The sequence below is a fragment of the Limanda limanda genome, chromosome 14 (genome assembly GCF_963576545.1).
Source record: "Limanda limanda chromosome 14, fLimLim1.1, whole genome shotgun sequence".
Taxonomy (NCBI): domain Eukaryota; kingdom Metazoa; phylum Chordata; class Actinopteri; order Pleuronectiformes; family Pleuronectidae; genus Limanda; species Limanda limanda.
This window is the reverse complement of record NC_083649.1, coordinates 17,359,873-17,386,608: the sequence shown is the minus strand read 5'-3', so window position 1 is coordinate 17,386,608 and position 26,736 is coordinate 17,359,873. Positions and strand designations below refer to the sequence as shown.

Sequence of the window (26,736 nt, the reverse complement as noted above, 5' to 3'; positions counted from 1 at the left end):
GTGGTGAAGGAGCTCAGCACAGGTGGACAATAGGTAGGAATGGCATCTGTTCCAAAAACATAATGAACAGTAGGGAAAGCTATATTAGGTAACAGTGAAATATATTTTTCATTTTTTGTTGGCTTCACAAGAAGCTACCTAACATCTCCACCCTGAATCGTGAATAATGCAACATAACAATTCAAGGATGGGAAGGAAGAAAGAAGAAAGGGAGAAAAAAAACACAATTTGATGTGAAGAGATCTAGATGAACAAGATAAGTGCAAACTATTATATCTAATTTATTCAGTCACCTAACCTGTCTGTGTCTCAATTGTGTGTGTGTTTCACTGAGCAAGTGAGAGTGGAAGAAAAGAGACAGAGAGGAAGACAGAGAAGAGACATTCTTTCCAACCCACCCAGATAAGTCATCATTCTGTGATTCATTGTTACACTGAATCGGAAAAGCTTAGCAATTTAAATACAAAATGAGGGGAAACCCATCATTATTATACCTCAGACTCAAAGACTGTGCAGCAATGGCAGTCAGTTTGAGACAGGGAGGTTATGCCAGGATCTCTGGAGTTCTTAATCTGTCACATGTTCAGAATTAGTTTTTGAGTTTTTAATGTAATTATATGAAATTGAAGTCAGGCAGAGGGCTGTAGCTGCAAAAAAGAAATCCATAATAGAGAGGAGAGACATGCTTCACTTGTTTTTCTTGCTTTCAAGATACTTCACCACAATTTTACAACGTTTTGGTGTTGAGTATAACAGAAGTGGGCAGAGTGACAGTTGAAATGGATAGAAAGTGGGTGTACTCCTCAGCAGACGGCTGTTCGTTGAGATAAATCAACTAATTCCTTTTGGAAGCTACTCTTTTGGAAAATGTTTGTCTCCAGTTTCTCAAACATAAAGCCTTGGGTTCTTTGTATTTGAAACTAATGATGTACATATACAGTAGACTGACTAATGAGTCGCTGAGGTATAGTTCAGATAGGAATCGGGTCCAAGCAAATGCTGATAGGAACATCCCAAACATCAGGAAATGGCTAGGAAGGAAATCTTTGTTACAGGAACTGCTAAACAAAGATAGGAACGCCAAATGAGAACAAACACTCAACTGGAAAATCAGGCGGCTTAGGTAATGAAGATAGACTTAACAGTCCAAGTGTAGTTTGACTCTGATTGACTTTTACAGTCTTATTTCGATTTCACTGGCAGGAGGATTTCTGCCAGATGCTGTGTAGTGTAGGGAAACCAGATGTGTTTGGCGAGTGCACTCATGTTTTCCACATGCATGTGGCTGTTCATGGTATGTTTTGGATACCCATCAAAAGTAGGTCAAAACTCCTGCAAGCAATCTATCTATTATATATTTTGTCTGAGACACCTGTGTATGGTTACGACCCAAGTAAATTTCCATTTCACCTTTATGAAAAATCCAAAAGTCTCAGTAGGTTTCAGAGGTTTCACCTACAGTGGAATATATACATCCGTCCAATATATACATCCATATCTATACATCTTATCCTTTAAGAGTCGCAGCGGGAACATGGAGTCAATTGCAACTGATATTAAGTAAGGGGTGGGATACACCCTGGTAGCCAGTGTATCGCAGGGACAATATACAGAAACACCCATTCACACTCACAGTCACTCTTATGGAACGTTTAGAGTCTCCAGTTAACCTAACCCCAATCTGCAGACCTACGCAAACTCTGAGAGCTTGCAAAGTCCACAGAGAAAGGCCTGGCTGAAATGGGATCTCAACCAGGAATCTTCTTGCTCTGAGGCGATAGAGGAATAAATGTGAAGTGCATTTCAAAATAATAATAACATGTATTTGAGGAAATGTGTTCCAAGGTTCAGAGCAAAGACTAAGCCCATATTACACCCAGTGGAGGGAAGCCAGGGCCTGAGCCATGTGGCACTTACGAATGAGCACCTGATGGTCCAGCTGCACATGCATATGGTTGCACAATGTTCTTGCAAAAAAGTTTGGCATGAATTGACTTATATATTTCTACCTCAAAAGCATTTGAAACATGCATCCTGTCCACAGGCTCCGTAAACTCTTATTCTGAATATTTCCTCGCTGCGTCTCTCCTTCGGCTCCGATCGGGCGACACATCAATTCCTGTTATTCTTCTATAGTAAACTGTTCTGTGCCGACTAAATGATTTACTATAATCTCATTGTGTGAGTTTCTTTTTGATATTTGCACTCTATACAAATTTGACCTTCAGTGACTGATCATTTGAGGTTATGCAGGTGAATAGAGGACCAACAATTGACGGGGAATGGGAACTGAGTAAACTGCAGGGTCACAGAGGCTCCATTTTTTCAGAAGGAAAAGTTGTGAGGGGTTTCCATACAGTGAAGAGGGCAGGGCACCAAAATGAGATTTTGGGTGACACCCATTTTGATGCAATAATGAATGTGGCAGTGTCACTTCTCCCATGTGTGTGTGCGCTACCGGCATGCATGTGTGATAGGGAGGGAGCGGCAGACAGATGCTTTTTTTACCCTCCCTTCAAACACCATTGTGAAAGCCAGAGATTGGGAAAAAGAGCAAGACGCTTTCTCCATCTGGGTAGCATTATTCAGATTCCTTAGTGTTGGATATTTGGTGATGCTGGCAAGAGAGAGAGAAGGGCGTGGAGTGGGGGAAATGGGGCGAGAGGAAAGTTAAGGGAGCGAAACCAGAGGAGGGCGCTGTTCTGTCACAGAGATGATTTAGCCTGATCTGCACTCTCAAAAATGCCTAGAATGGGAGGGAAAGAGAAATCTGACACTCCAGCATATTTTATGTTAAACTGTTGCTCTATAAAACCAGCTGAAATTGTGTCATTGTGATTGTTTGCCAGGAAAATCTACCAGTTACTATAAGAGCTCAGATCAGTCCTTCAAGTATCTGCCAAGATGTATTCTGGATGCCGGTGTAAGTCATTCCATCAACAGTGGAAAACAGAGAGAGTTGCTGGGTGAAACACTTCCACAACTCACATCCCCTGTGAATCTGTCTCGGCTTGTGGGTGAAAAGGGAGGGCGCAAACTAAACTGGGAGGGAGGGTAAGAAAGAATGTAGTTAGATCTCCTCATGTGATTTCAGTTTTTTACTCTTTTTATATAGCTGCTGCGTGTGTGATTACGGGTTTGTAGTTCAGGGCTCTTAACAATTGTTTCCCTCTCTACTCTCCCTGTTTTTCTTCTTCTGTTTTTTCTAATTATCCAACAGCATACTTTCCTTTGACTTTTTTTAGTCTGGCTGTGTGACGTGTGAGTGGAGTTCCTGCCCCTGTTTCATGCAGTGGAGTTTAGAGGGGAGAGGGAAGGAGTGGGACTTGTGGAGAAGGCAGACATTTATTTTGACCTGTCAAAGGGATGATGTATTGAAGGTATAAACAGGAGGAGCTGTTGCTGTTTTGGCCTGAGTGCGTGTACTTTGTCCTCACAGGGGAGCCAGACCAGGAGGAGGCGAGACGTGGAGAGAGGAGAGAGGCTGAGAGAAAGTGACTGACGGGGGAATTAAGTTGCCTTAAATCTGTCGCCCGTGGGCAAAGGTGGATGAGAAGTTACAGTTAAGGAGTCTGTCTGACACAGGAGGAGGGGCACCAGCCCGGGGGGGAACCACCAGTTCTGTCTTCACCCAGCAACAACAGGACAGGATGAGGTACCAAGCCAGGGTAAGTTCCAGAGTGCCGTGATGCCCTTTGCTGTGTTTTTCATAGTTAGTAAATGTGAACACTTACCTTATAGTGTAAGCACAAGATCGGAGCCACCAGTTTACTGCCCCTTTCATGGAGGGAAAAGCAAAACAGGACAATGACTCACTATGAGGTTTTTTTCCCCTTTTTTTCCCGTGTATGAGTCAGAGTGTATTTTGGTTTTTGTGTAAGCTTTAACTCAAGCAGCCCAAAGAGAATAAACTTGGTATTTTTCCACCATATCCATTACGGGCACATCAGTGGTAGGGAGCCAGCTGTGGTACCAGAGCAGCTCGCCCTGGGATGGGGTGGTAGGGCACGCCATATAAGGAAGACAATCCGAATCGAGTCGGCCCAGCAGAGCTTAGTCATGGGGCCTGGAGCCAAGTCCCACTGTTAGATTGGTCTCCTCGCTGGTTGTCACTGCAGCTCCCTCAAACTTGCAGAATTCTCTGAACGCTCCCTGGTTTTCAGAGTCAAATCCCACATTAAGCACTCAAGCACAGTGGGAGTCAGTTAGTCAAGACTCAAAGTGCTGTAACAAGCCAACCTCAGGTCAGCAAAACTTCAAGGATTACATTGTATATTGGTTAGATCCCTACGACCATGTATCTCAGCTGAGGATAACAATTTTCAAATCCTTTAAGAATTCCTCTTAGATGATGTAACCCCAGCGACTGCAGGGTTTCAAAGTATCTGGAATCAAAAGAAGTGCTTTTGGGAAAATCACCATTAAAAGTGATTCTCCCTGACATATTATGGTGCAACAAAAATAACACATGACTGGTGAGGGATAGATCCCTGAAAACAAAGTTTGCTGTGTTTTGCACTCGTGAGAGAAAACAGTGTTTTGTTGTGTGGAAAGTCCGAATGTGGAGCACTGCACTGCCTTTCTTAAGCAGAGAAAACATTTTCTCATGAGAAGATCATTGAACAAATTTGGATGTTTCAGACCTTGGCATGGTTTACACTGTCAGCACAGCAGCCAGTTCACAAGTAAACACCATCAGAGATTAGCGGAAAGAGAGATTAGATGGAACTAAAGATGCAGACCTGAGTCAGGTCAGGTCAGGTCGTTCTCATCTACCATGAAAGAAGGATGTGTATGCTGAACACATGGGGGTGTTTCCCAAGTTTCATAATGAGGTGTAAGCCCACTACATAAGCTGCATGACATAATATTTGATAAGCATCCAAAGACGGTCTTTCTGGCAGATAAACTGGAAAAAAACCTCTTGATCATTTCAAATTATGAAGCACATGTCATTGTTAATTAACAAACTATCATGATGTTTTATATTTGGCCACAGCTGCAACTTCAATGCATCCTCACACCCCAAGCAGGGAAAGATAATTGTATTTTCTCTTATCATGAATGTAAATGACTGGTTAGTTATGTCGAAGTATTTGAAATATGCACAGCCGATAAAAACACAATACAGAAACAATTGGTGGTTCCCACTGAACACTTGCCCCAAAGCTGACCCGAACATTCCTTTGTTGTATCCTTTGGAAAATCTGACTGTACAGTGTAATTCCTATCTGTAGGAACTAGCCCACCTGCAAGAGCGAGAAGAACAATACTCCGAGGTGAAGCCTAGTGGAGGGGGGGGGGCTATAGTGGAAGTGTCCGGTTGACTTTTTCCTTTGCTCTCACTTCTTGGCTATCTTCCACTGTTGTCCTGTTGTTTGCTGAAGGATTTTCCTGCATCTCGTGCAGAGAGATAATGACCTTTTTACTGGCACGAAGTGGCCAAACGAGACTCTTGAGAGGTTCTTGCATTCAAGAATAACAGAAGTCCTGTGGAAGTCAAGCCCCTTTGTTCCACTTTCGGCTTGTTTTTCATGTTTTTTTGAAGGAAACAGTCGTCCTTTTCTCAAATTTGATACTGACGACAGTGCAGCTGCTTTGGCTGAGGTGAAATACTGATTACTGTGTGGGACTGGATATTTATTCTAAGTAAGTATCGGGTACTGACACTTGGCATTTTTTGTCTCGTTGTATGTGCATGGGCATGACTGTGCATGTGGCTGAATGTATCATCCACATCAGGAAAATATTTCTTGTAATTTCTTTCTGCACACTTGTTTTCTGTTTGACATGTACACACAGTATCCTCGCTGCATAGGTTAAACCCAATCTGGTGATATAGAGCTGTGTGTACCGTGCATACATCACAACACACTATCTCACCATCCCACAACAGATGAGTCTATCGTGTCTGTTTATCATTTGGATATCTTAAATGTCTCCATTGTTTAATCTTGGCGAGGCTTAGTGGAACTGTTTTGACCTTGATGTAATGTGTTCAGTAAGTCCTGAGTCGTGGGCTGTGATACTCTGAACTTTATATTGAAATACTTATTGAACGCATTACATGAAGAGATTCTTTCTTGTTGCGTTTTATTTGGCACGTATTGTAATGCTGAGCACCAGATGTTAATTCTTTCAGAGCTGGGGGAATGTAATGTGCATAAGGTAGATTGGGAATAGGCCTCTTGTGCCCCCTACTTGCCAGCAGCATTATTACATCAACGAGAGGGTTGGTTTTGCCAAGAACAAAAATCGTTTCCCTTTTTATTTTGAAAAAGTATTAATATAATTAGTATTAATATAAAACCCCATACAAACTGTTGAGCACAGGCTGTGTAATGATGGTCTCTTATCAGCAGGTGCTTCATTTCTGTGTCCCTTCTTCTGTCTTCCTGTAGGAGGTGGACGTTGAGGGCAGAGTGCGCCTGGTGATGGAGAGCGCCCTGACTGCGCGGGACAGGGTCGGGGTGCAGGACTTTGTCTTGCTAGAAAACTACAACAGTGAGGCAGCCTTCATAGAGAACCTGCGGCGACGGTTCAAGGAAAACCTCATCTACGTAAAGACGCCAGTTACATGCTCCAAAGCATCTTAGGTTGTGTGGTGAGACATATTCAAATGTATTGACTGTTCTTCTAATATTTTCGCACAGACATATATTGGCTCTGTGCTGGTGTCAGTGAACCCGTACAAAGATCTGGAGATTTACTCCAAACCACAGATGGAACGCTACAGAGGGGTCAGCTTCTATGAAATATCGCCTCACATGTGAGTCACCTCATTGACCTACTGTCAGCTGCCATGATAATGATCATGAAACCTATTCACTGTGATCAAACAGGATGTATTTATGTATGTTGTTATATATATACTATGATTCTTGCATATTATGATTATCATGTACCTTCAGAAGGAAAACTTCATACATACCCGACAATATTTGAATACAATATACACCAAACTCCCAGTTAATTTATTGTATCTTGCCTTATTGAAATTAATATTATTGAAATATATCTTATTATAAAAACATTGAAGCTGCTTTATTTTTAGTACCTTGCAAAATCTATTGATCCCTGGGATTTGTTGGAGAATGATCTGGATATTATAATAATAATAACATCACTAATAAGTAGGAAAATGTGATTTTATTCTGTTCACACATGAATTAACAGCTCATTTTGCAGTTCCAGTCGTCCAAACATCATTCCTGTTGGATCAAGTTCACTGAATTGCGCTGGTGTTTGCATAATTTTTTCATCGGAGTGGTATAACAGTGTGATGAACTGTTTTCCCTCAGCTATGCTTTGTCAGACAACACGTATCGAGCAATGCGGACCGAGAGGAAAGACCAGTGTATCCTCATATCAGGGGAGAGCGGAGCTGGTAAAACAGAGGCCTCCAAGAAGATCCTCCTCTACTACGCCGTCACCTGCCCCACCAATCATCACATGGCTGCCCTTGGTGACCACCTACTGCAGGCCAACCATGTTCTGGAGGTGATGAACCTCTGACATGTCAAACTGAAAACAGCTATGATCCATCAAAAGCACAGTGAATAGGGACTTATTTAGCTTTCACTATATAGTGTGTACTACTCTCTGATTGCTCATAATTAGTTTTAATTGCTTGTTCCTGATTGTTTGATGTTGTTAATGTTTTGTTGCTATTAATCTCCTTCCCTCTCTCTATTTTCACTTGTGTAGGCATTTGGCAATGCCAAAACACTGAGGAATGACAACTCCAGTCGCTTTGGGAAATACATGGATGTCCAGTTTGACTTTAGGGTAAAACTCCCTCCATGGCTCTCTCCTTCCTATTAGTATAATAAATCATATGTACTTACACCATACTGACAACATATCTTCCTGTAATTCCTCCAAGGGGGCGCCAGTGGGCGGTCACATCCTGAACTACTTGCTGGAGAAATCTCGTGTAGTTCACCAGAACCACGGTGAGAGGAACTTCCACATCTTTTATCAGCTTCTGGATGGAGGGGATGAAGAGCTGCTTAACACGCTGGGCCTGGAAAGAAACCCACAGAACTACCAATATCTGGTCAAGGTCTGTGTTGTCTTTAAAAAAGCACCATGCAATCAGAGCATTACTTGTGGTGTAACATTGATCGTCTTGTTCAGGGTAACTGCCCCAGAGTCAGCTCCATTAGCGACAAGAATAATTGGAAGGTTGTGATGAAGGCTCTGACTGTTATTGGCTTCACTGAGGAAGAAGTGCAGGTGAGAAGCAGCAACAGCGATGAATGATAGTTGCCCTAACGCAGGGAGCAACACTGCTGTTTTGTTTTTCACTCATGTTCTCTTGTTTACCACATTCCTCAAATTAAAGTGAAATAGTTTCAACTGCAGGGTCATAGGAATAAATTCAAGACAAGCTGTGTCCTAACAACGTGTATTATACTCTGATTATTATTTCCAGTCAAGGAAATATCCACGGTTTCTTATCTTATATTCTTTACCCTGGCCAAACATAACATATGTTATCATCATACAAACATCTAGGACAACTTGAAAAATCCAAATATAGTGCTACGAGTTTAAACCAAAAGGATTCTGTAAAGTTTGGTTGTTTAACAAAGTAAAACAATTCTGTTTTTATTAATTATGCACTTTTACATTTACTGTGTTCTACAAAAAAGATGTATTTATTTGATCGAATCAGCTCTTACTCCAAAAACAGAAGCAAGGGCCTATTTTTAAAGTTTGGACTCCTGCATTGTTTACATCAGCTTACTGTTATTAAAGTATGATGTTATTCAGCAAAATTACTCAGATTGTGTAGTAATGATATTCTCAGTGACTCTTCCAATCACTCCTCAGACATCTATTGTGTTAAAAGACAAATGAGTCAATGAGGTTGACGTTAAATGTTTTTTCTTTCCTGTGTCTGACCTCAGAAATTGCTGAACATCATCGCGGGTGTTCTCAATCTTGGAAACACTCAGTTTGGAGAAGGGGAGGAAGGAGAAACTTGTATTACCACCGAGACCGAGATATCAAATCTCGCGAAGGTCAGAACGGTCCCACGAGTATATTAGATAAGAAAAAGGCATTGCAGATAACAGATGTGTTCTTGTTTTCCAGCTGTTCGGTGTTGATGCTTCCGCCCTGGGAGAGGCACTCACTCACAAGAAACTCACTGCCAAAGGAGAGGAGGTGACAGTCGTCATGTTCTCGTTCCACATAATTAGCTGTATCCCGTTTATTGTTGTTTTTTAAATACAATTTTTCTCGTACCTTCATTTGTACATTACAGATGGTCACCCCGCTTAGTTTTGAGCAGGCAATGTCTGCCCGTGACGCATTAGCCAAGGCTGTGTATGGTCGGACATTCTCTTGGTTGGTGGAGAAGATCAACCAGTCGCTGGCTCTGAAGGTGCAGAAAACTGCTCTGATAACAACTCTAAGACAGAAATATAAAGACTATCACCATGGGTGCTTCAAATTAATTGCTTTATATATCTTGTAGGATGAAATCTACCACAGCAGTCAGCCCTCCTCGCTTATAGGACTTCTTGATATCTATGGCTTTGAGGTCCTGCTGCACAATAGGTATGGATTGTTTTCTTTTCCCCTTTATATGCCACAGCTTAATCTGCTTCTCATCCCACTCTATAAACGCATTTGATCTCATTGCCCTCATATTTCTTCACACAGCTTTGAGCAGTTTTGCATCAACTACTGCAATGAGAAGCTCCAGCAGCTCTTCATTGAGCTCACCCTCAGATCTGAGCAGGAGGAGTACGAGACAGAAGGAATTGAGGTAAGTCTGTTTTTTGGTTTGGGTTCTCATAACAAATCAGTTTGACATTTTAATAGATATTTTACATTTTCATGGTATGACAACCTGCTCTTCCCTCTAATTTCAGTGGGAGACAGTGCAGTACTTTGACAACAAGATAATTTGTGACCTGATAGAAGAGAAGCACAAAGGCATCATCTCCATTCTGGTAGAAATGGCAACTTCTAGTTTATGCATTTGTCTTTTTATGTGTTGCTATAAATGCTTCTGTCTTTGTACTTGACAATGTGAGTGTCTTTCAGGATGAGGAGTGTCTGAGGCCTGGAGAGACTGGAGATGTCTCCTTTTTAGAGAAACTGGAGGACACGCTGGGTGGCCATCCCCATTTTGTCACGTAAGTACTATCTTATGTCTCATATTATTTGACAAAGGCCTCTACAACAAAGACTCCTAACTACAGCTTCACATTTGTATACTGTGTGCAGACCTGTGTATATATCCATGTGTGGTCATGCTTTTCAGTCACAAACTGGCAAATGGAAAAACCCGCAGGATAATGAATAGGGAAGAGTTCAGGCTGCTTCATTATGCTGGTGAGGTCAACTACAATGTCAATGGTAAGCTTTACCTCAAGTGAGTTGGGTGTCATTGCGAGTGGCGGGCACTTATTACAGAGCACGACCAATAACCCACTGATTCCATAATGACAGTGTTATTGTTTGTCTCATTCAGGTTTTGTGGAAAAGAACAATGATTCGCTGAACAGGAACCTGAAAGAGGTGAGCCTGAAGAAAAGCCTCACCACAGCCTGTATCAACCTCTGTGTCTCCTGAAGGGAGGTGGCATGTGTGTGCCGTGCTGACATGTGGTCATGTGGTTTGGTCTCTTTTCAGGTCATGTGCCAGTCTGAAAACCATATTTTGAGTCACTGCTTCCGCAGAGAGGAGGTTATGGACCAGAAACGCCCAGAGATGGTGAGAATTATTCTCTCTCTCTATCTCTCTCCTTTCTCCTCTCTCCTTTCTCCTTTCTCTCTCTCCTCTCTTCTCTCTCTCTCTCTCTCTTTCTCTCTTTCTCTCTCTCTCTCTCTCTCTCTCTCTCTCTCTCTCTCTCTCTCTCTCTGCATACACACAATTACAGAAAAGTATTTTTCTTTTTTTGTTTCTGTATCCATTCATTAGGCTGCCACACAGTTTAAAAACAGCCTGATGAAACTTATGGACATCCTCAGGTCTAAAGAACCATCCTATGTGCGCTGTATCAAACCCAATGATGGCAAGCAGTCAGGTACACGTTTGCACATTGAATTTGTTGCACTGTTGTTATAACTGTCATTATCAGTTTCATGTCTAGGTCTCAAAAAAAGAACATGTTCAAACAAATGAAGGCACATTCTAAGTAAAGATCAAGGAAGAAATAAAAATAGATATATATTGACCTGCTCTACAATGGCCCACATGATGAATATTAAGGTAATAATCTAAAATGTTAACACAATCATCAGTACAGCATAGTCACAATAACACTCTCTAATTTCCTCTTTTTTAGATGTGACTAAGCAATTAATTTTGATTAATTTTACTTTTTCACACTTTCTGCTGCTGTTAATAAAGTTCATCAAATCCTGCAGATGTGTCACAATATAAGCCTGCCTGGGAGTAAATACATCATGCCCTCTGATGCCATTTATGGGAAATAGATGAGGGAAGTTGTTTTGCAACTTCATCCAAGTAATTAACATCAGAGATACATTTAGAAGAGAAAAAGGGTTATCAGAAAAAAACAAGAAGACATATAAAATGAGGAAATATTGAAATGAAACCAGGTTGCAAATATAAATAAATGAAGGCCTTGCTGTTTCTTGTTTTGAGGGAAATAAAGGTCTTAGTCACTTGTTTTTAACATTCTGCACAAAATCAAATGTATAATAATCAGTATAGAGTAGTTTGTGTATATTTAAAGTGAATAAGATGTCTCCATGAAGGAAGGTTTGATGAAGTTCTGGTCAGACACCAGGTGAAGTACCTCGGCCTGATGGAAAACCTGAGGGTCAGGAGAGCTGGCTTTGCCTATCGACGTCGTTTTGAAGCCTTCCTGCAAAGGTGACTGAATTTCTTTCCAAACAACTTACAACCTCAGTGATTGTGTTTACTCGGCGCTCATGCCTCCAATATTATGATTATTTGCAAATTCCCTCAGGTATAAGCCCCTGTGTCCTGAGACGTGGCCCAACTGGAACGGTAGACTGGTTGACGGTGTTTCCACACTGGTCAACCACCTAGGCTACAAGCCAGAGGAGTACAAACTGGGCAGGTGATGTAGTGTTTGAGAAAGAGGACAGCGGCAACGTGTAATTTCACAGTTAAAGATGAAACATGTGTAAAAAAACGTGCACACACTGCAATTCATGACAGGTTTTATCAACTGTCTGCAGATCAAAAATCTTCATCCGTTTCCCAAAAACTCTCTTCACCACTGAGGATGCACTCGAAGCAAAAAAGCCAGAGATAGGTAAGTAGCAGTGGTTTAGATTTGGAAACAACTGAAATGAAATGGAAGATAATGACTCTCAGTTAAATATTGTTATCTTTAAGTACATTTGTTTTGGCTACAGTTTGTGGTATTGTTGTATTGGACTGCAACATATTGTGTCCACTCCTATTAACCTTCTCCTCTTGCCTTCTATAACGATATATATTTTTCAACACAATCACTTTATATTTATAAGGCATATTCAACACGACCTGGTAAAGCACTACACAGTTAATCAGTGGATCCCATGCTTCACTCAACTATGCATCAGCTGCTGTGCCAGAGGCATCCCCAGCAGGACGTCTGGAACACCTCGAAGTAGAAGCATAAATCCACCTTTAGTCTCTTTTCTTTGTTTTGATCCAGCCTTGACTCTGCAGACGTCATGGAGAGGCTACAGGGAGAGAGCCAAGTACCAACGGATCAGGCATGCAGGTCAGAGCACCTCCCACTGTTGATTACTCACAGAACTCAGTCAGGGTTATTATGTTTGGATATTAAATACTCTTACAGTTTTGATGCTCTTGGTTTAGCCTTTCAAAACTTTACTTAAAGTAACTTTTCAGACAATACACATTTTTGGATTTCTTTCATTGTTAAAAGTATGTTCATGCACTATTTTGGAAATGTGCCCATTCTTTATTTGGAGATACAATGGTCCACATTCTAGCTCACATATCTATCTGAATGTACATGCTTGTTTTTCTTTTTTTAATTCCATGTAGATATTTAATATGTCTGTATTGGCCTCAGCTTTCTGTTTTAGTAAATTGTGCTATACTAACCATGGGATGTTCTCTCTGGCTGAGTGTAAAAGATGTCTTGGTGTTAATATGTGCATGTATGTGTATACGTAGTGATAGTGATCCAGTCTGGGTGGCGAGGAATGAAAGCACGCAGGAGGGCTAAGAGGCGTCGACAGGCTGCTGACTTAATCCGCAGGTGCTTGACTGATACTTTGTTGCAGTTCTTTTTTTTTTAAAGTATTTTTAAATCTGTGTTTTGAATGAGTCGTTACTTCCCTTTTTGCTATCTGCCTTTTTTTTCCACTAGGTTTATAAAAGGCTTCATTTACCGTCATGAGGAATACTGCCCTGAGAACGAGTATTTCCTGGATCATGTGCGCTGCTCCTTCCTGAAGAACTTACGGAAAACCCTGCCCAAGAGCGTTTTGGACAAAAGCTGGCCGACACCCCCATCCTTACTCGTTGAGGTAAAAAAACTCCCTCACACACACAGCATAATTCTGCTGAGTGACATCATAGTGTGCACATAAAAGTAAGAATCCACACAAGTAAGAACCTGCAGAGTTCTTAATGCAAATTCTGTATTGCCAATCCCATGGTGCAGGCCTCTGAGCACCTGCGGATACTGAACATGAGAAACATGGTCATGAAGTACTGCAGGAGGGTCCAGCCGGAATGGAAGAAACAGGTACATTGTTGAACAAAGGCACGAAACTTTCTAAATTATGAAGTAATAGATTATTATTCAGCTTTGTGTTTTTTTCGTTCCTGTAGCTGGTGCAGAAAGTTGTAGCCAGCGAGATCTTCAAAGATCAGAAAGACGACTACCCTCAGAGTGTTGGCAGGCTGTTTTTGGACTCCAGGCTTGGTACGTGTTCATAAATACTTTAATTATCCACGCGCCATACATCAGATATACCAGAGACATGCAACATTAACAGAGGCTTTCCCATTGCTTTGTATAGAACGTGAGCAAATCAATCTCAAAGTTGTCCAGACTCTTGGAAATGACAAAGTGCAGGTGAGACTTAACATTTTGAAAGTAATGATGATGATGATGATGATGATGATGATGATGATGATGATGATGATGATGATGATGATGATGATGATGATGATGATGATGATGATGATGATGATGATGATGATGATGATGATGATGATGATGATGATGATGATGATGATGATGATGATGATGATGATGATGATAATTTGCTGCCTAGCAATAATGTGCATCCTTGTGCTCCTCAGTACGGAGCGTCAGTCGTTAAATACGATAGGAGGGGTTTCAAGCCTCGGCCTCGCCAGCTGCTCCTCACTAACACCTTCGCTGTGCTGGTGGACAGGACCAAGATCAAACAGAGGATCGACTACACAGCTCTGAAAGGTGGAAACCCACCCTCACTGGGGAAGGAGGGGCAGTTATGTGAAATGTTTTAGGTTGTTGAGAAATAGCCTTGATCCATGATCTCTGTTGAACTAAATCTTTTATTGCATGTTTACGTGTGTTTTTTCTTCTTTTCCTTGGGACGAGTGTTAACATGTTATATTTGTAGATGAAGATTGTGTGATTTCTTAACCAGTTAATTGAGATTAATTCATTGTGATTGTGTTCTGTAGCTAAGTAAGTTTAAACCAGGTTTTCTCTTTTAACAGGTATCTCTTTGAGCTCTCTCAGCGACGGGATGTTTGTTGTGCACATGCCCACTGCGGACAATAAGCAGAAGGTACAGTAGGACACAGCCTTCGTGACTGTTAAACATACAGCCACACAGCCACTTTTAATCCAGCTCTGTGTGCATCAGGGAGACGTTGTGCTGCAGTGCAACAATGTGATCGAGCTGGTGACAAAAGTAGCCATGATGGCCGACAAGATCGACTATGTCAACATCAACCCGGGCAGGTGAGTCCCGTCTGACTGCTCCTCTGAGATACCAAAAGTCCATTAGTTGTTGCTTGTCCAACGCTTATATTCTCATTCTGTCTTTATTTGGTACCTCCATGTGTGGCGTGCAGCATCAGGTTTGCTTCGGCTCGTGGCAGAGAGGGAATCATTGATTTTGTCAGGGGCTCGGAGATGAAGGTGGCCAAAGGCAAGCGAGGACATCTGCTAGTGGTGAGTCAGTGGCTGTTCTCATGTCATGTGGGAAGCCTCGAGGGAAGGAGGGAGGGAGACTGTTTTGACATTAAAAGACATTTCGGCCAGCTGACTGTGTTCAATCTGATTTCCCTCTGCAGACTGTCCCTCGCACAAACAGCACATGAAGAAACCGAAAACAGCTGCCAGGCAAACAATAATCCTTTCAGCTAAACGGAGGATTGCCGCTCAGAAGTCGTCGTTGTTATTTGTTAGTTTGCAGCCAGCAGGATGACACTGCCTGCATACACAACGTCCTCGACATAAAGAAGATCCTCTAGTGATCAATATACAGCATTTTTATTACAAGAATGTCTCTGATGTTGCAATGAGCTTTTTTTCCCAATCAGACAAACATAAAATGAAGTCATCACAGTTCCAAATGCTTAGTTTCTTTATTGTCAGTCACACACATATATATGTATCTATCAAATACAAAAAAGTCTTATGTAAAACATTGTATCTCTGTCCTGTAATAGAAATAAAACAAACCACTTTGAAATAAATAGTATTAAATAAATATGTCAATAAATAATACAAATATCTTTGAAAAGTCTGGTAGATAGAGAGCTTGAAGGGGAATAACAGTGTTTTCTCAATAATTTGAGCTCATTGCTCACTTACAGTGGGAGTTGAGAGAGAAACTTTGGGAAATACCCAAGAAAGTCCTTAAATATTAGAAGATGTGTACCAAAAAATCAGATTTGCTTTTAATAGAGCTCGATGTAAAGTTTTGACCACATCACTAAAGCTCGATTAAAGTTATCACAGCTGTTTTTGTCTTTTTTCTGTTGGTACTAATTGTTGGTTCAGCTTCTTTTTTGTCTGTCTGTCTGGATGACAAGTGACAGTGCTTTTCAGTATTGAGTCATACATGTGTCTTGGAAGCCAGAAGGAGGAAATCTCTTGCCAGCTTGGTGAGGTAAAGGTCGAGATCCCTCAGAATGATGTAACCCTCCACTCGCCGGTCCCAGACTGTTTTGGAGCTGGTCTCTGGGCTCAAGGGTCTTTGTGCCAAACGAGATGCCGGCCTCATCCAAGAGCTCTTCATGTAACTCATCTGGGGAAGAAAGGAAAACCATTTTTTAATCGGACTGGTCTTGGTGTCACTTCCTCCCAAGTCCTACAAAGGGGACAATATGTTTGCAGATTTGAGACTGTGCATACCTGACTGGTGACTTGGCTCATCAGGTCCCTCAGATCCAGCTGAATGTGCCTGATGCTCTGAGGTAAAGTGGTGCGCACCGCCATGTTCTCGTTCTCCTCATTCTCCAGCTGTTTTCTCTTCCACTCCAGCTTATTCCAGTAGGCCTGCATGTCCATGAGAGCAGCATTCAGCCGTTCCCAGTCCTGCACGCACAACACCAGACAATCAGATGGTTGCATAATCGAGATGTTGCACAAGCACCTTCTAAATGTTTGATATTTTTAAAAAGGGGAATTCCACTTGAGGTTTTCCATTCTGCAAGGGGAGACATTCTGACATTGTCATCAGGTTTTGCTTTTTTGTGGGGAAATAGATTTGTAGAAATTTTGAGAGACTCTTTTGTACAGGGGGGACCCCAGCTGAAATCTGATTGGCCCCTGCAGTGCCTCCTGTTCTGTGTAGCATTTCATTCCTACGTTCTTTGGAAGTACACAATGTGCTTGAACAAGGAACAATTTTCTAAATATATCCAATGATGTGTGGCTTAGCTCAAAGCTAAGGAGTTAACAGTCAACATGGAATGGCTTAAATGTGAATCAGGAATTGTGCATGGATGTTGGACATTTCGTGGCCCCTGACTTGCATAAATCCTAGATCTAACTCTGGTTTTGCAGAATAATCATCAGTTACTACTATAGATTTTTTTATGGAACTGTTTTAGAATACAGGCAGATACTAACCGTCAGGTTTATCCAGCTGTAGAAATCTGTCGAAATCAGCGGCAGGTCCTTTAACTGTCGGCTTCTGTCCTCAAAATGCTTATTTCCCAACTGCTCCTCCTTCTATTAAAGTAAACAGAGTTGTAATGAGAGAATGTTAATGCTGGATGTGTCCAAATTTGGCCAGGAACAAGGTGGCCAGTGTTTTTTTCCAGTACTCACATATTTCTTCAGCAGTTGCTGGACCCGGGACCGGGCAGACCTCGTGAGACGAAAAGAGTTGTTATATTTACTTCTCGGGGGGACTGGGGACGGAGCAGAGTCCACGAAGCTCAGTGCGCAACAAAGAAGGATGAGAGCCTGCTTCCAAACAGTCATCTGAAACAAACACATGCTATTAGAATAAATGACCTGCCGTGTCACTTCCAGCACAAGCTGCAGCGCTCTGGGTTAAGATACTGGTTCTCTTTGTGGGAACATGACAGTCAATGGTATCTGAGAGGAACTTTATGAATATCTTAAACATTCCTGGAAGAACATCCAACCCACGTGCTTCAGCACCTCAACAGATAGCATCCCTGTATGAATTTCCTCTGTAATTTTGTGACACCACAGTTAGTATGGTTGTACATTTTTAGAAACAGTTTCCTCTAAATAGTTTCAATTTGGAGGGAAGCCCTTTGCACTTCCGTGCAACGCAGTCTTCTTGATGAATCAACATGTTTCTCACCCAGCGAAGGCATGACAGTGCTTGACCACAAAATCTCACTCACTTACACACAAAAAAAACTGTTGTTGGAGCTGAACTCATTTTAAATTCTAGACTTCATGAAGCATTGCAGCACAACTAATTCCAGCTATATGCATTGCCATTAACAGTCTAACTGGCATCTGTGTTTTTCTTTTTTTTACATTATATTCCAAATTTACACACACTCTTGTCTTTCTATAGATATCAGGACATTTATTGGCATAATGCATTCCGTAGTCTCTTACCTTAACCTTAAAATAAACTAATTCTAACCCTAATCCTAAAAATAATGTCTTAACCCTCAAACAGCCCTTGGACTTTGTCAGGGCCTCACAAAGTCAACGTGTCCTCTCAAGATTACTATTGATCCAAATTGGCACTCATAACTATACATAGACATGCGCATGCTCACCTACATTCACAGTCATTTCTCAATGATATTACATTACAGAACATTACATTTACTCCATAGCTACTACATGCCTAACCCTAACTTTACCCTAATCTTAATCTAACAGTAAAACATGGCTTTTTTTTCTCCCCATAAGGAAGACAAATTATATGTAGCATAAATAATCAAACCACCAAACTAATTTCTCTGCTTTCCAGATGGGCTTACCTTGGAGGAGTAGTGTACAGCAGTCTGAGAAGGAAATATGCATGCTTGAGGGAAGCTCAATAACAGTATTTATGTGTGATCTTTCTTTCGGTTTATGACAAATCTGGAGTTTTTTATTTTTCCCTCTCTCTCTCTCTCTTTCTCGCTCACTCACTCTTTCGCTCTCTCTCTCTTTACTCAGCATCTTGTGGTCACCACTGTGAAGGAGTGAGGAAGTTGTAAGAAAACTGTAGTGCTCTGTAGCGGATCTCAGTCACGTTAAAAAAGAAAATCTACTTCTACTTTTTGTTTTTGCTGTGTGTTGAATATAGTATTGTATAAAGCATGTTTATTCAATATTAATGGACAATTTAATGGTACACAGAGGAAACGGCAGGCAGATGAGTCAGATGTTGGTTTCTTAAAATAAAGATGACGATGATGATGATTATTGTTAGTAGTAGTGGTAGTATGAAAGCAATGGGAACCTTGCCTATTACATTTACAGAAATGTATATGAATGTGCTCTGTCTCTGTTAAATAAAAGCATGATACAATGTTAGTCATTTATTTCCTGTTGTTGTTCCTGCAGAGTTTCATTGCTTAGTCATGTAATTGTCACAGTGAAAGTGGTAAGCTGGTAAAACTACTAAAATCTGAAACTTCTTTATTTTCCAGAGGAAGTGAATTTAAGTTTGAACCACTGCATCTTCAGGGAATATTCTAGGAGTCTCATGATGCAGTTGAGTAATGACTCCCAAAACCAAATTCGAGAAAAAGAGGTCCCCCCCTGTCATTGTCACTGACAAAAACGTTTTTACTATAAATAATTAAATATGGAGTTATTGACAAAACTAGTGGATTTTCCTGTTCAGAATAATTAGCTCATAGTAATTTCCACAATTTATCATTTTGCCTTTTAAAGATTTGCATTTTTTTTAATTACATTTTCTGTTTGACCATATTTTACTGTGTTAAATTATTTAAATTATGTAATGAAAGCTATTTATTGATAATTATATGGAAGAACAATCCTAACCAAATATGAATCCAATGAGACCCAAATGGAAAGTCAACTAACTTTATTATAACTGGTTGATATTCTGTAGTCTTGTTGAAAATCAAACCAAATACTGAACTAGAAAAGGTTTTAATGAATGGATTTTTGAACTTAGAAGACATTTAGTTTGAAATATATTTATTTACAATGCCAGTAAAGTTTGGTCAATTTGTCTGGTGGCTGTTTTGCAACATTGTTGCGTGATCTTGTCTTTTACTTCACTCTGTTACAAACATTTAGACGTCATATTTATCCATCACTATTGTCGGTGGCGTGATGATCGTCAACGTGGGCCTTTTAGGTCTGCTCACAAAAAAGTCCTCACATTTCAAATTAGTTTGATTCTAATCATTAAGTACGAGTGACATGGGCCACATCCGACTGATGGAATAACCTGATGGAATAAGATGTGTCAGCTCACACTCTCAGAATAAAGGTGTTCATAGAACGATGAAAGAAACCCAATGAACTGAATGGAACATAGAGAAGAAAAATACCTATCCATCCATGAACTATAACGCTCATCCTTTAAGGGTTGCTGGCATTGGGTAGGTGACCAGGTATACCCACCCTAGACGGGTCATCGGCCTGTCACAGGGCCAGAGACAAAGAACCATTCACACTAACATTCAGCTGCATGTCTCTGGACCGTGGGATGAAGCCAAGAAAACTCACACGGACACAGGAAGAACATGCTAATTCTTCAGAAAGACCCAGGACCTTCCTGCTGCCAAATACTTCAATACTGCGCAATTCATTATGCAATACTTTTAAATAGGCCTCTTCATACTTTCATCACCACAGCAGCTATGAAATGCTGTCCTGAATAAAACTAAACCTTCACCCTACAAGCAACATTTTATAGAATGACACATTTGGAGAACAGTGAAATTTAAAAAGAGCAGGTTAATCATTCGTAGTACATTTGTGTCAGTCGGTTTTTGCCAATAAAAAAGGTTAATTTAAGACACAACAAGAGAAAAACCACATGACTTATATAGTGATCAGGGTGCAAATGTATAGGGTAGTGTCATTTCTTTGAATTTACCAGGTTTTACAAAATACACATATCTATCTCACAGTGACTTCAATAAAACAATGCATGAGACTTGGACGGAGTGACAGGGCAAAGGTGAACTTTTGTTATGAAATCTGAGAGGAGCCATGCAATTCATTTCAAAATATAAAATCTTTTAATAAAATCCTTGAAAATTCCTCTGCACTAGTAACACTACCCACCGGTGGTTTCAACCTACCTCTTTGTGGTGGGCCAGTTTCACTTTAGCATAGCGCTGCAGTTTCGTTTTGCCCGACAGCTGCAGAGTCTGTACTGTAACTATGCACTCATGCCTTAGGTGGCCACTGTAACTTTGTTCATGAGGGTTCAAAGCTCATTTGTCTGTCAACCAGTTTATTACTCAGAGATAACCTGAAAGACATTTATCACCAACTGAATTCAATTAACCCACATAACATGACACTTTCCCCTACAGTGTTCACAATGTAGTATATGGTAGTAGGCCTATGGAATTTAATCAAATTGTCAATGAATAAAATGTAAAGTATGTTTACAGTGTTTGTATTAAGTTTATTTTAAACTTATCAGAGCAAGTGCACATAGGTTATAAATGAATACTCCAAATCTGATTTCTTTTCTTGGAACGTTTAAGTATTGATTATAATTAGATTTTTAAGAAATTTCAGAAAACTAGCACCAGATTCTTTCTAGGCTGTTAAGATGTTGAATGGGAGACAAGTTGGTTGGACAATATAGCAGTGAGGCCAAGACGTGTCTGACTCTACCTAGGAGGTAGAGCAAGTTTTTTTATCTTTAGCTCTGCCAAGGAGGTTATATGCTATCATTGCTGTTTGTCTCTCTGTCAGCAGGATCCCTCAAAAGTTAATTAAACCGATTTCTGTGAGAATTTGTGGAGTTAGAACCCGTTACATTTTGGAGTGGATCCAGAAAACGGGCAGATCCATGAATCCTTTATCTCGTTCTTTAACATGGTTAGAACGGCTGTTGGCCTTTTTCTAAGGGAGGTACGGAAAGGATCATTGTTTATGAGAATTAAAAATTGGAGAAATGTTTATTTAATCAAACTGTATTATCAGGCTTGGTTGGTAAAGCTGTCCACCATTTTCTTGCCATTGAAAGCATCTTATGTGGCTGCAAACCAGATCCTCTCCAGTTCTCACTCTGCTTTTGACGATGTCCAAACATCATTCAATTGACTGGGGCTCAACAATTTAGAATGTTTTTTCTAACTCCTGAAAAGACAACACGAATATATTTTACAATAGAACTCACATAGAACTCACAAACCAAAAATTTAAATTGGTTTCTTTGACGAAAGAAAAAGGTCATATAAGATATTAAACTGCAGGTCAGTGGGTGAGCCACGGTTCATAAACAAGTTGGACTTCCTCTCAGAAATAGAAAATGCTGAGCGCTCCCAGAATTAGCGTGATGTGGTTGCATAAAGAGAAGGGCTTCCCTCGGTTTAAAAAACCTCCCCTCCCTAATTCCCCGTCACGCAATATGTAAAATTTCCCTCATGACCGGCAGAACTTACTCTATTCTTTTCTGTCTGAGATCACTTGTGGTTTTAGTTGTGTTGAGATATCCTTCCCCTTTTGAGATTTGGAACGGCATCTTTTGCTCGAATGAAAACCAGTTCTCTTATTCCACTTATGGTAAATGAACTAGTATGTGAATCATGTGGGCGCACACACACCCACACACACACCCCCACACCCACAGATCCCCCTACACACACACACACACACACACACACACACACACACACACACACACACACACACACACACACACACACACACACACACACACACACACACACACACACCCGCACACACTGACCTACACACACACACACACACACACACACACACACACACACACACACAGTATACATACAGTATACTTTCCAAATACTGTAACATACTGTAACACATATATATAGATAGATAGATAGATAGATAGATAGATAGATAGATAGATAGATAGATAGATAGATAGATAGATAGATAGATAGATAGATAGATAGATAGATAGATAGATAGATAGATAGATAGATAGATAGATAGATAGATACATAGATAGATAGATAGATAGATAGATAGATAGATAGATAGATAGATAGATAGATAGATAGATAGATAGATAGATAGATAGATAGATAGATAGATAGATGGATGGATGGATGGATGGATGGATGGATGGATGATAGATAGATAGATAGATAGATAGATGGATAGATAGATAGATAGATAGATAGATAGATAGATAGATAGATAGATAGATAGATAGATAGATAGACAGACAGACAGACAGACAGACAGACAGACAGACAGACAGATAGATAGATAGATAGATAGATAGATAGATAGATAGATAGATAGATAGATAGATAGATAGATAGATAGATAGATAGATAGATAGATAGATAGATAGATAGATAGATAGATAGATAGATAGATAGATAGATAGATAGATAGATAGATAGATAGATAGATAGATAGATAGATAGATAGATAGATAGATAGATAGATAGATAGATAGATAGATAGATAGATAGATAGATAGATAGATAGATAGATAGATAGATAGATAGATAGATAGATAGATAGATAGATAGATAGATAGATAGATAGATAGATAGATAGACAGATGTTTTTTGGAAAGCACAGACACAAGAGGGACGTCTTGAAGAACAAAAAGGCAGCTGCACAGCGTCATTGTGACAACAATCGGTTCTGACCTGGCTCAGGGCAGTTGTCCTGATATAAACAACCCAGGTTTTATGTTTAGTTTGGATCACTTTTTGAAAAGACAGGGTAAGATAGTTCAAGGGAACCAAGACTGACCACAAGAGGGGAAGTTAAAGCTTTCTTTCTTTCTTTTTTTCCACATATTCATTTATCAATAGGGGTAGAGGCTTTATGGTAAGTTCTTCATGTGCCAAATAGAAGTTCTTTATGGAGTCAGTTGAAAGATGGTAAAAGACTCGAAAAGAAACTACATTGTAATGGATTTTCTTTTGTCTCAAAGTGTTATGTAAGTAGTATAACATTCCTGTTGAGGGAAATGACCTGAAGGTAAAAAACTATGGAACATTTCAAACACGTGACAGTACAAACACATGATTTAAAGAAGATATACTTTAAATTAGATCACAAGTTGTTCAAAAGCAAGTAGCTCCCCTCCCTAAATCTTGCGGCTGCTTTCAATAGAAATGTCAATGGGTTTTGACTAATTATCCCACAAATTTTATAGAATTCCTGGATCTGTATCAACATTTTATGTGATGATCAACGACGCACGTAAGTTTTGTGGTAATCCATCCAGTTGCATAATCTTGCCTACAAACAAAAATACAAACTGGGGTGCCAGGGCCAGGGGGACACTGGCGTCATGCAGCTGAAATCTGATTGTCCTGAGTCAGCATTCAAAGACCGTTTTTTGACCTCCAACATCGACTTCATCAATATCTGGCCAAACTATCTCCAAACATAACTGTAGGTCCACACAACTCTGCACAGTCAATCATTGTGAGGGGATCCTCAGTGGGAAGCTCAGCCGATAAATACAGCCAAATAAATGTTCATATAGACGTCAACATACCGAGATGTACTTCCCCCACATGAACTTTGTTTCTCCTCCATGATTGTTCCCACTTGACCTCCTCTGTCCTGAGAAAGGGGCTTTTTTGACAGTGTGGGGCATCCGCAGCCAAACATTGCACGAAAACATCTGAGGACAGCTGCACAATCACAAAAGCCATGAAAGCACAAGAGAAACCATTTTGCTGTGTCACCTCCAGCTGGGCCATGGTCTAATATGTTTGGACAGCTTGATGTTTGATGTCCAGGATTCAGTCACCACTGCACCGGCCGGCAGCCCTATAAAAGCAGGGATAGATTCAACTGGAAGCCAGATGCACTAACGGTTGTTTTTTGACATCTCAGATATTGTTTTGTGACTCCCTCTGGACCAGGAACATGTATGCAGCTGTCACGTTCGTCGTCCTCATATGCTTGACTGCCGCCACACATGCAGATCACCATCAGCCTTGTCGTAAGAATTTGTGGTTCTGTCATTTTGGTTCCTTTATTGTTGATTCGTTTTGAGTGGTCCGTGTCAAGTAGCTTCCTAGATCACAGATTTCCTATTTGAGTTAATAGAAAACAATTGTTTTTCAGCTTAAGAATGTGTCAAAGATACAGAATGCATAGATGTTGCTTTGCAGCCAACACTGCCTGTGGCTCCCTGCGCTCTGGCCGGGCCTGGAGAGCTGTGCAGGCGGGCTGGGTGCTTCCCCCCCTGGCTCGGTGGTGCTTCGGCCTGGCTGTGCACACTCTGGCTGAGGCAGTGGAGCTGTGCATGGCTGCTTGGGTCTCTGCCCCAGAATGAAATGCAGACGTGTGCATCTGTCGAGCTCCATGCAACCGATGCCTGTTGAGTTGTGCAATGTATAATGTCTTCTGCAGAGTTTGTACAGTTTTGTAACTATTCCTTTGTTTTGTGTGACTAATCGTATAGTTCTGTTTTATACTTATCTAATTTGAACAATAGTATAACAGGGATACAATTCTTTGGTTTATTTTATTGAAGAAGGTTGTTCTTTCAAATACGTGTGTGTGTGTGTGTATGTTTGTGTGAGACAGTTTTTCTTACAAATATTTCTACAAACTAATTTCTTTACAAATATTTGTTGTTTTATTTTATCTAAAACAATAAAACACACAAACAGCTAGAAGTGGCCCTGCCTCTAACCAGCTGTTGTCTTTTCAGATTCACCTAACATGACAGGATTCCTGTCTGTGGTGAGTTTGTTGTGATCATTTTTTGAACACTTTTTACAGCACCAGGACAAGAACTGGAAATATAGAATCAAACCACCACTCTTTTCTCTCTGAATGAACGGTTTGTTGTTGAATGACACCAGATGAAAATGAAGGGTGAGATGAGAGCATATGGGGCCATCACCTACGACTCGATGGGCAAGAAACTGCGGTTCAGATCAAACGAGAGCAACTTCGCAAACGCCACACTGAGTTTGGATCTGCTGATGTTCTTTGAGGAGGTAACCGTTTTCTCACTTGAATAAATGTCACAACTCACTTGAGAACTGGTTTTGCACCCTGATCTTTGAATCCATGTCTACGTCTGCCAGGGAATATTCTATGAGATCGACAGCAAAAACCAGACCTGTGAGAAAAAGACGCTGCAGTGCACCATCCATCCTCTACAAATTCCTAATGATGCCAAGTTTCTGGCTACGATAAACAGTGGGAATCCATCCATTGAAGGAGAGGGATTAAAGGTCAACGCGTGGATGGGATCAATGCCGGACATGAAGGGTGGGACAGATGCAGTCAAATAATGTGACTCTTCTTGTGACACTCTGTAAAGTGTGCGTCATTCATAGTTGTTTCTATCTTTCTCTTTTTCAGGCTTCTACTCCATGTCTGTAACCATGGGATGTTTGCCTGTGTTCTCAATGTACTTAGACGAGACATCATTCATGTTCAGGTTGGTTTCTTCTTTAATTGTATTTTTAAATGCCAATCAACCCTCCAAGCATGTTTAGGATATTTTCTCATATCTACTGGCTCTCCATGTAATGTTTAAATCACTTTCTCGCAGCCTTTTGGACGTTGAAAACGAGATCAAGGATCCCGATCTCCTCCTGGTGCCTTCCTTTTGCCAGGGACTGCCTGTGGAGGAGACGCCTGAAGGGACAGTGAACAGCTTCCTCAACGAGTTCATGTAGATGAGGCTTCACCAGCAGAATTACATTTTGATGTAATGAGGGGGACACAAGATATAACATGGATTATAGATGTAGTCATAATCACTAACAGTTGGTCGCTTTTCAAGTTGGTCCTGCTTACAAAACCTGTCAGATATGATTAATGGAACAATAAAATGTCAAAGCTGTCAAATGTGTGAAGAGCAAGTTCTTTCTCCCAAGATTATTTCATTGTAAAGAGTTTAATTTTGGCCTCACAGGGGACATGTTGCAGCTAGAGGTACCTGGAAAGTACAAGAGGCAAAACCCTTTTCAGTTTTTGCATTGTGACCTGTCAAGTAAAGCTATTGTAATGAAACTTGATTTTCTAAAAAGCAACATGTTTGGATCAGTCTTAATGTGAATATTGCCCATAATAATATCAGTATTGGTGTTATTGGTATTAATAGTGTTATAGATAGTATTAACACAGAGTTTTAATAATAAATGGAGTTTTCAGGTCTGGAG

At 40.5% G+C, this 26,736-nt stretch overlaps 3 protein-coding genes across 3 annotated transcripts; 2 read left to right on the top strand and 1 right to left on the bottom strand.

Moving 5' to 3' along the window:
• The first annotated feature begins 3,113 nt into the window (after nt 1-3,113).
• myo1ca (myosin Ic, paralog a) lies at nt 3,114-15,950 on the top strand. The gene is made up of 33 exons (XM_061086104.1): nt 3,114-3,136; nt 3,440-3,668; nt 6,402-6,560; nt 6,654-6,769; nt 7,302-7,500; nt 7,708-7,788; nt 7,886-8,065; nt 8,140-8,238; nt 8,916-9,029; nt 9,103-9,174; nt 9,275-9,394; nt 9,488-9,570; nt 9,676-9,781; nt 9,888-9,968; nt 10,063-10,154; nt 10,283-10,377; nt 10,493-10,539; nt 10,654-10,734; nt 10,942-11,047; nt 11,745-11,862; nt 11,960-12,073; nt 12,195-12,271; nt 12,659-12,727; nt 13,150-13,234; nt 13,346-13,505; nt 13,643-13,726; nt 13,813-13,906; nt 14,004-14,059; nt 14,290-14,425; nt 14,695-14,765; nt 14,844-14,941; nt 15,055-15,154; nt 15,277-15,950. The coding sequence occupies exons 2-33, from the start codon at nt 3,651-3,653 to the stop codon at nt 15,301-15,303; spliced, it is 3,138 nt and encodes a 1,045-aa protein (XP_060942087.1). The 5' UTR covers nt 3,114-3,136; nt 3,440-3,650; the 3' UTR covers nt 15,304-15,950.
• Nucleotides 15,951-16,043: 93 nt separating this feature from the next.
• Nucleotides 16,044-17,617, bottom strand: LOC133018989 (uncharacterized). Its single transcript, XM_061085330.1, has 5 exons — nt 17,591-17,617; nt 17,264-17,419; nt 17,063-17,164; nt 16,343-16,525; nt 16,044-16,235 (listed from the first exon to the last, which is right to left on the bottom strand). The coding sequence occupies exons 1-5, from the start codon at nt 17,615-17,617 to the stop codon at nt 16,044-16,046; spliced, it is 660 nt and encodes a 219-aa protein (XP_060941313.1).
• Nucleotides 17,618-24,442: 6,825 nt separating this feature from the next.
• Nucleotides 24,443-26,250, top strand: epd (ependymin). Its single transcript, XM_061086526.1, has 6 exons — nt 24,443-24,551; nt 25,269-25,300; nt 25,423-25,560; nt 25,651-25,837; nt 25,931-26,009; nt 26,124-26,250. The coding sequence occupies exons 1-6, from the start codon at nt 24,476-24,478 to the stop codon at nt 26,248-26,250; spliced, it is 639 nt and encodes a 212-aa protein (XP_060942509.1). The 5' UTR covers nt 24,443-24,475.
• The last annotated feature ends 486 nt before the right edge of the window (nt 26,251-26,736 follow it).

Bases quoted from the DNA above. Each gene is read 5' to 3' on its own strand.
- myo1ca (XM_061086104.1), top strand. The intron at 9,969-10,062 runs GTAGAAATGGCA...AGTGTCTTTCAG, and splicing joins AAGGCATCATCTCCATTCTG to GATGAGGAGTGTCTGAGGCC. The intron at 14,766-14,843 runs GTACAGTAGGAC...TGTGTGCATCAG, and splicing joins CTGCGGACAATAAGCAGAAG to GGAGACGTTGTGCTGCAGTG.
- LOC133018989 (XM_061085330.1), bottom strand. From the start codon at position 17,617: ATGCTATCTGTTGAGGTGCTGAAGCAC. The intron at 17,165-17,263 runs GTGAGTACTGGA...TTACTTTAATAG, and splicing joins AGCAACTGCTGAAGAAATAT to AAGGAGGAGCAGTTGGGAAA. The intron at 16,236-16,342 runs GTATGCACAGTC...TTTCTTCCCCAG, and splicing joins TGAGCCAAGTCACCAGTCAG to ATGAGTTACATGAAGAGCTC.
- epd (XM_061086526.1), top strand. From the start codon at position 24,476: ATGTATGCAGCTGTCACGTTCGTCGTCCTCATATGCTTGACTGCCGCC. The intron at 24,552-25,268 runs GTAAGAATTTGT...TTGTCTTTTCAG, and splicing joins AGATCACCATCAGCCTTGTC to ATTCACCTAACATGACAGGA. The intron at 25,561-25,650 runs GTAACCGTTTTC...TACGTCTGCCAG, and splicing joins TGCTGATGTTCTTTGAGGAG to GGAATATTCTATGAGATCGA.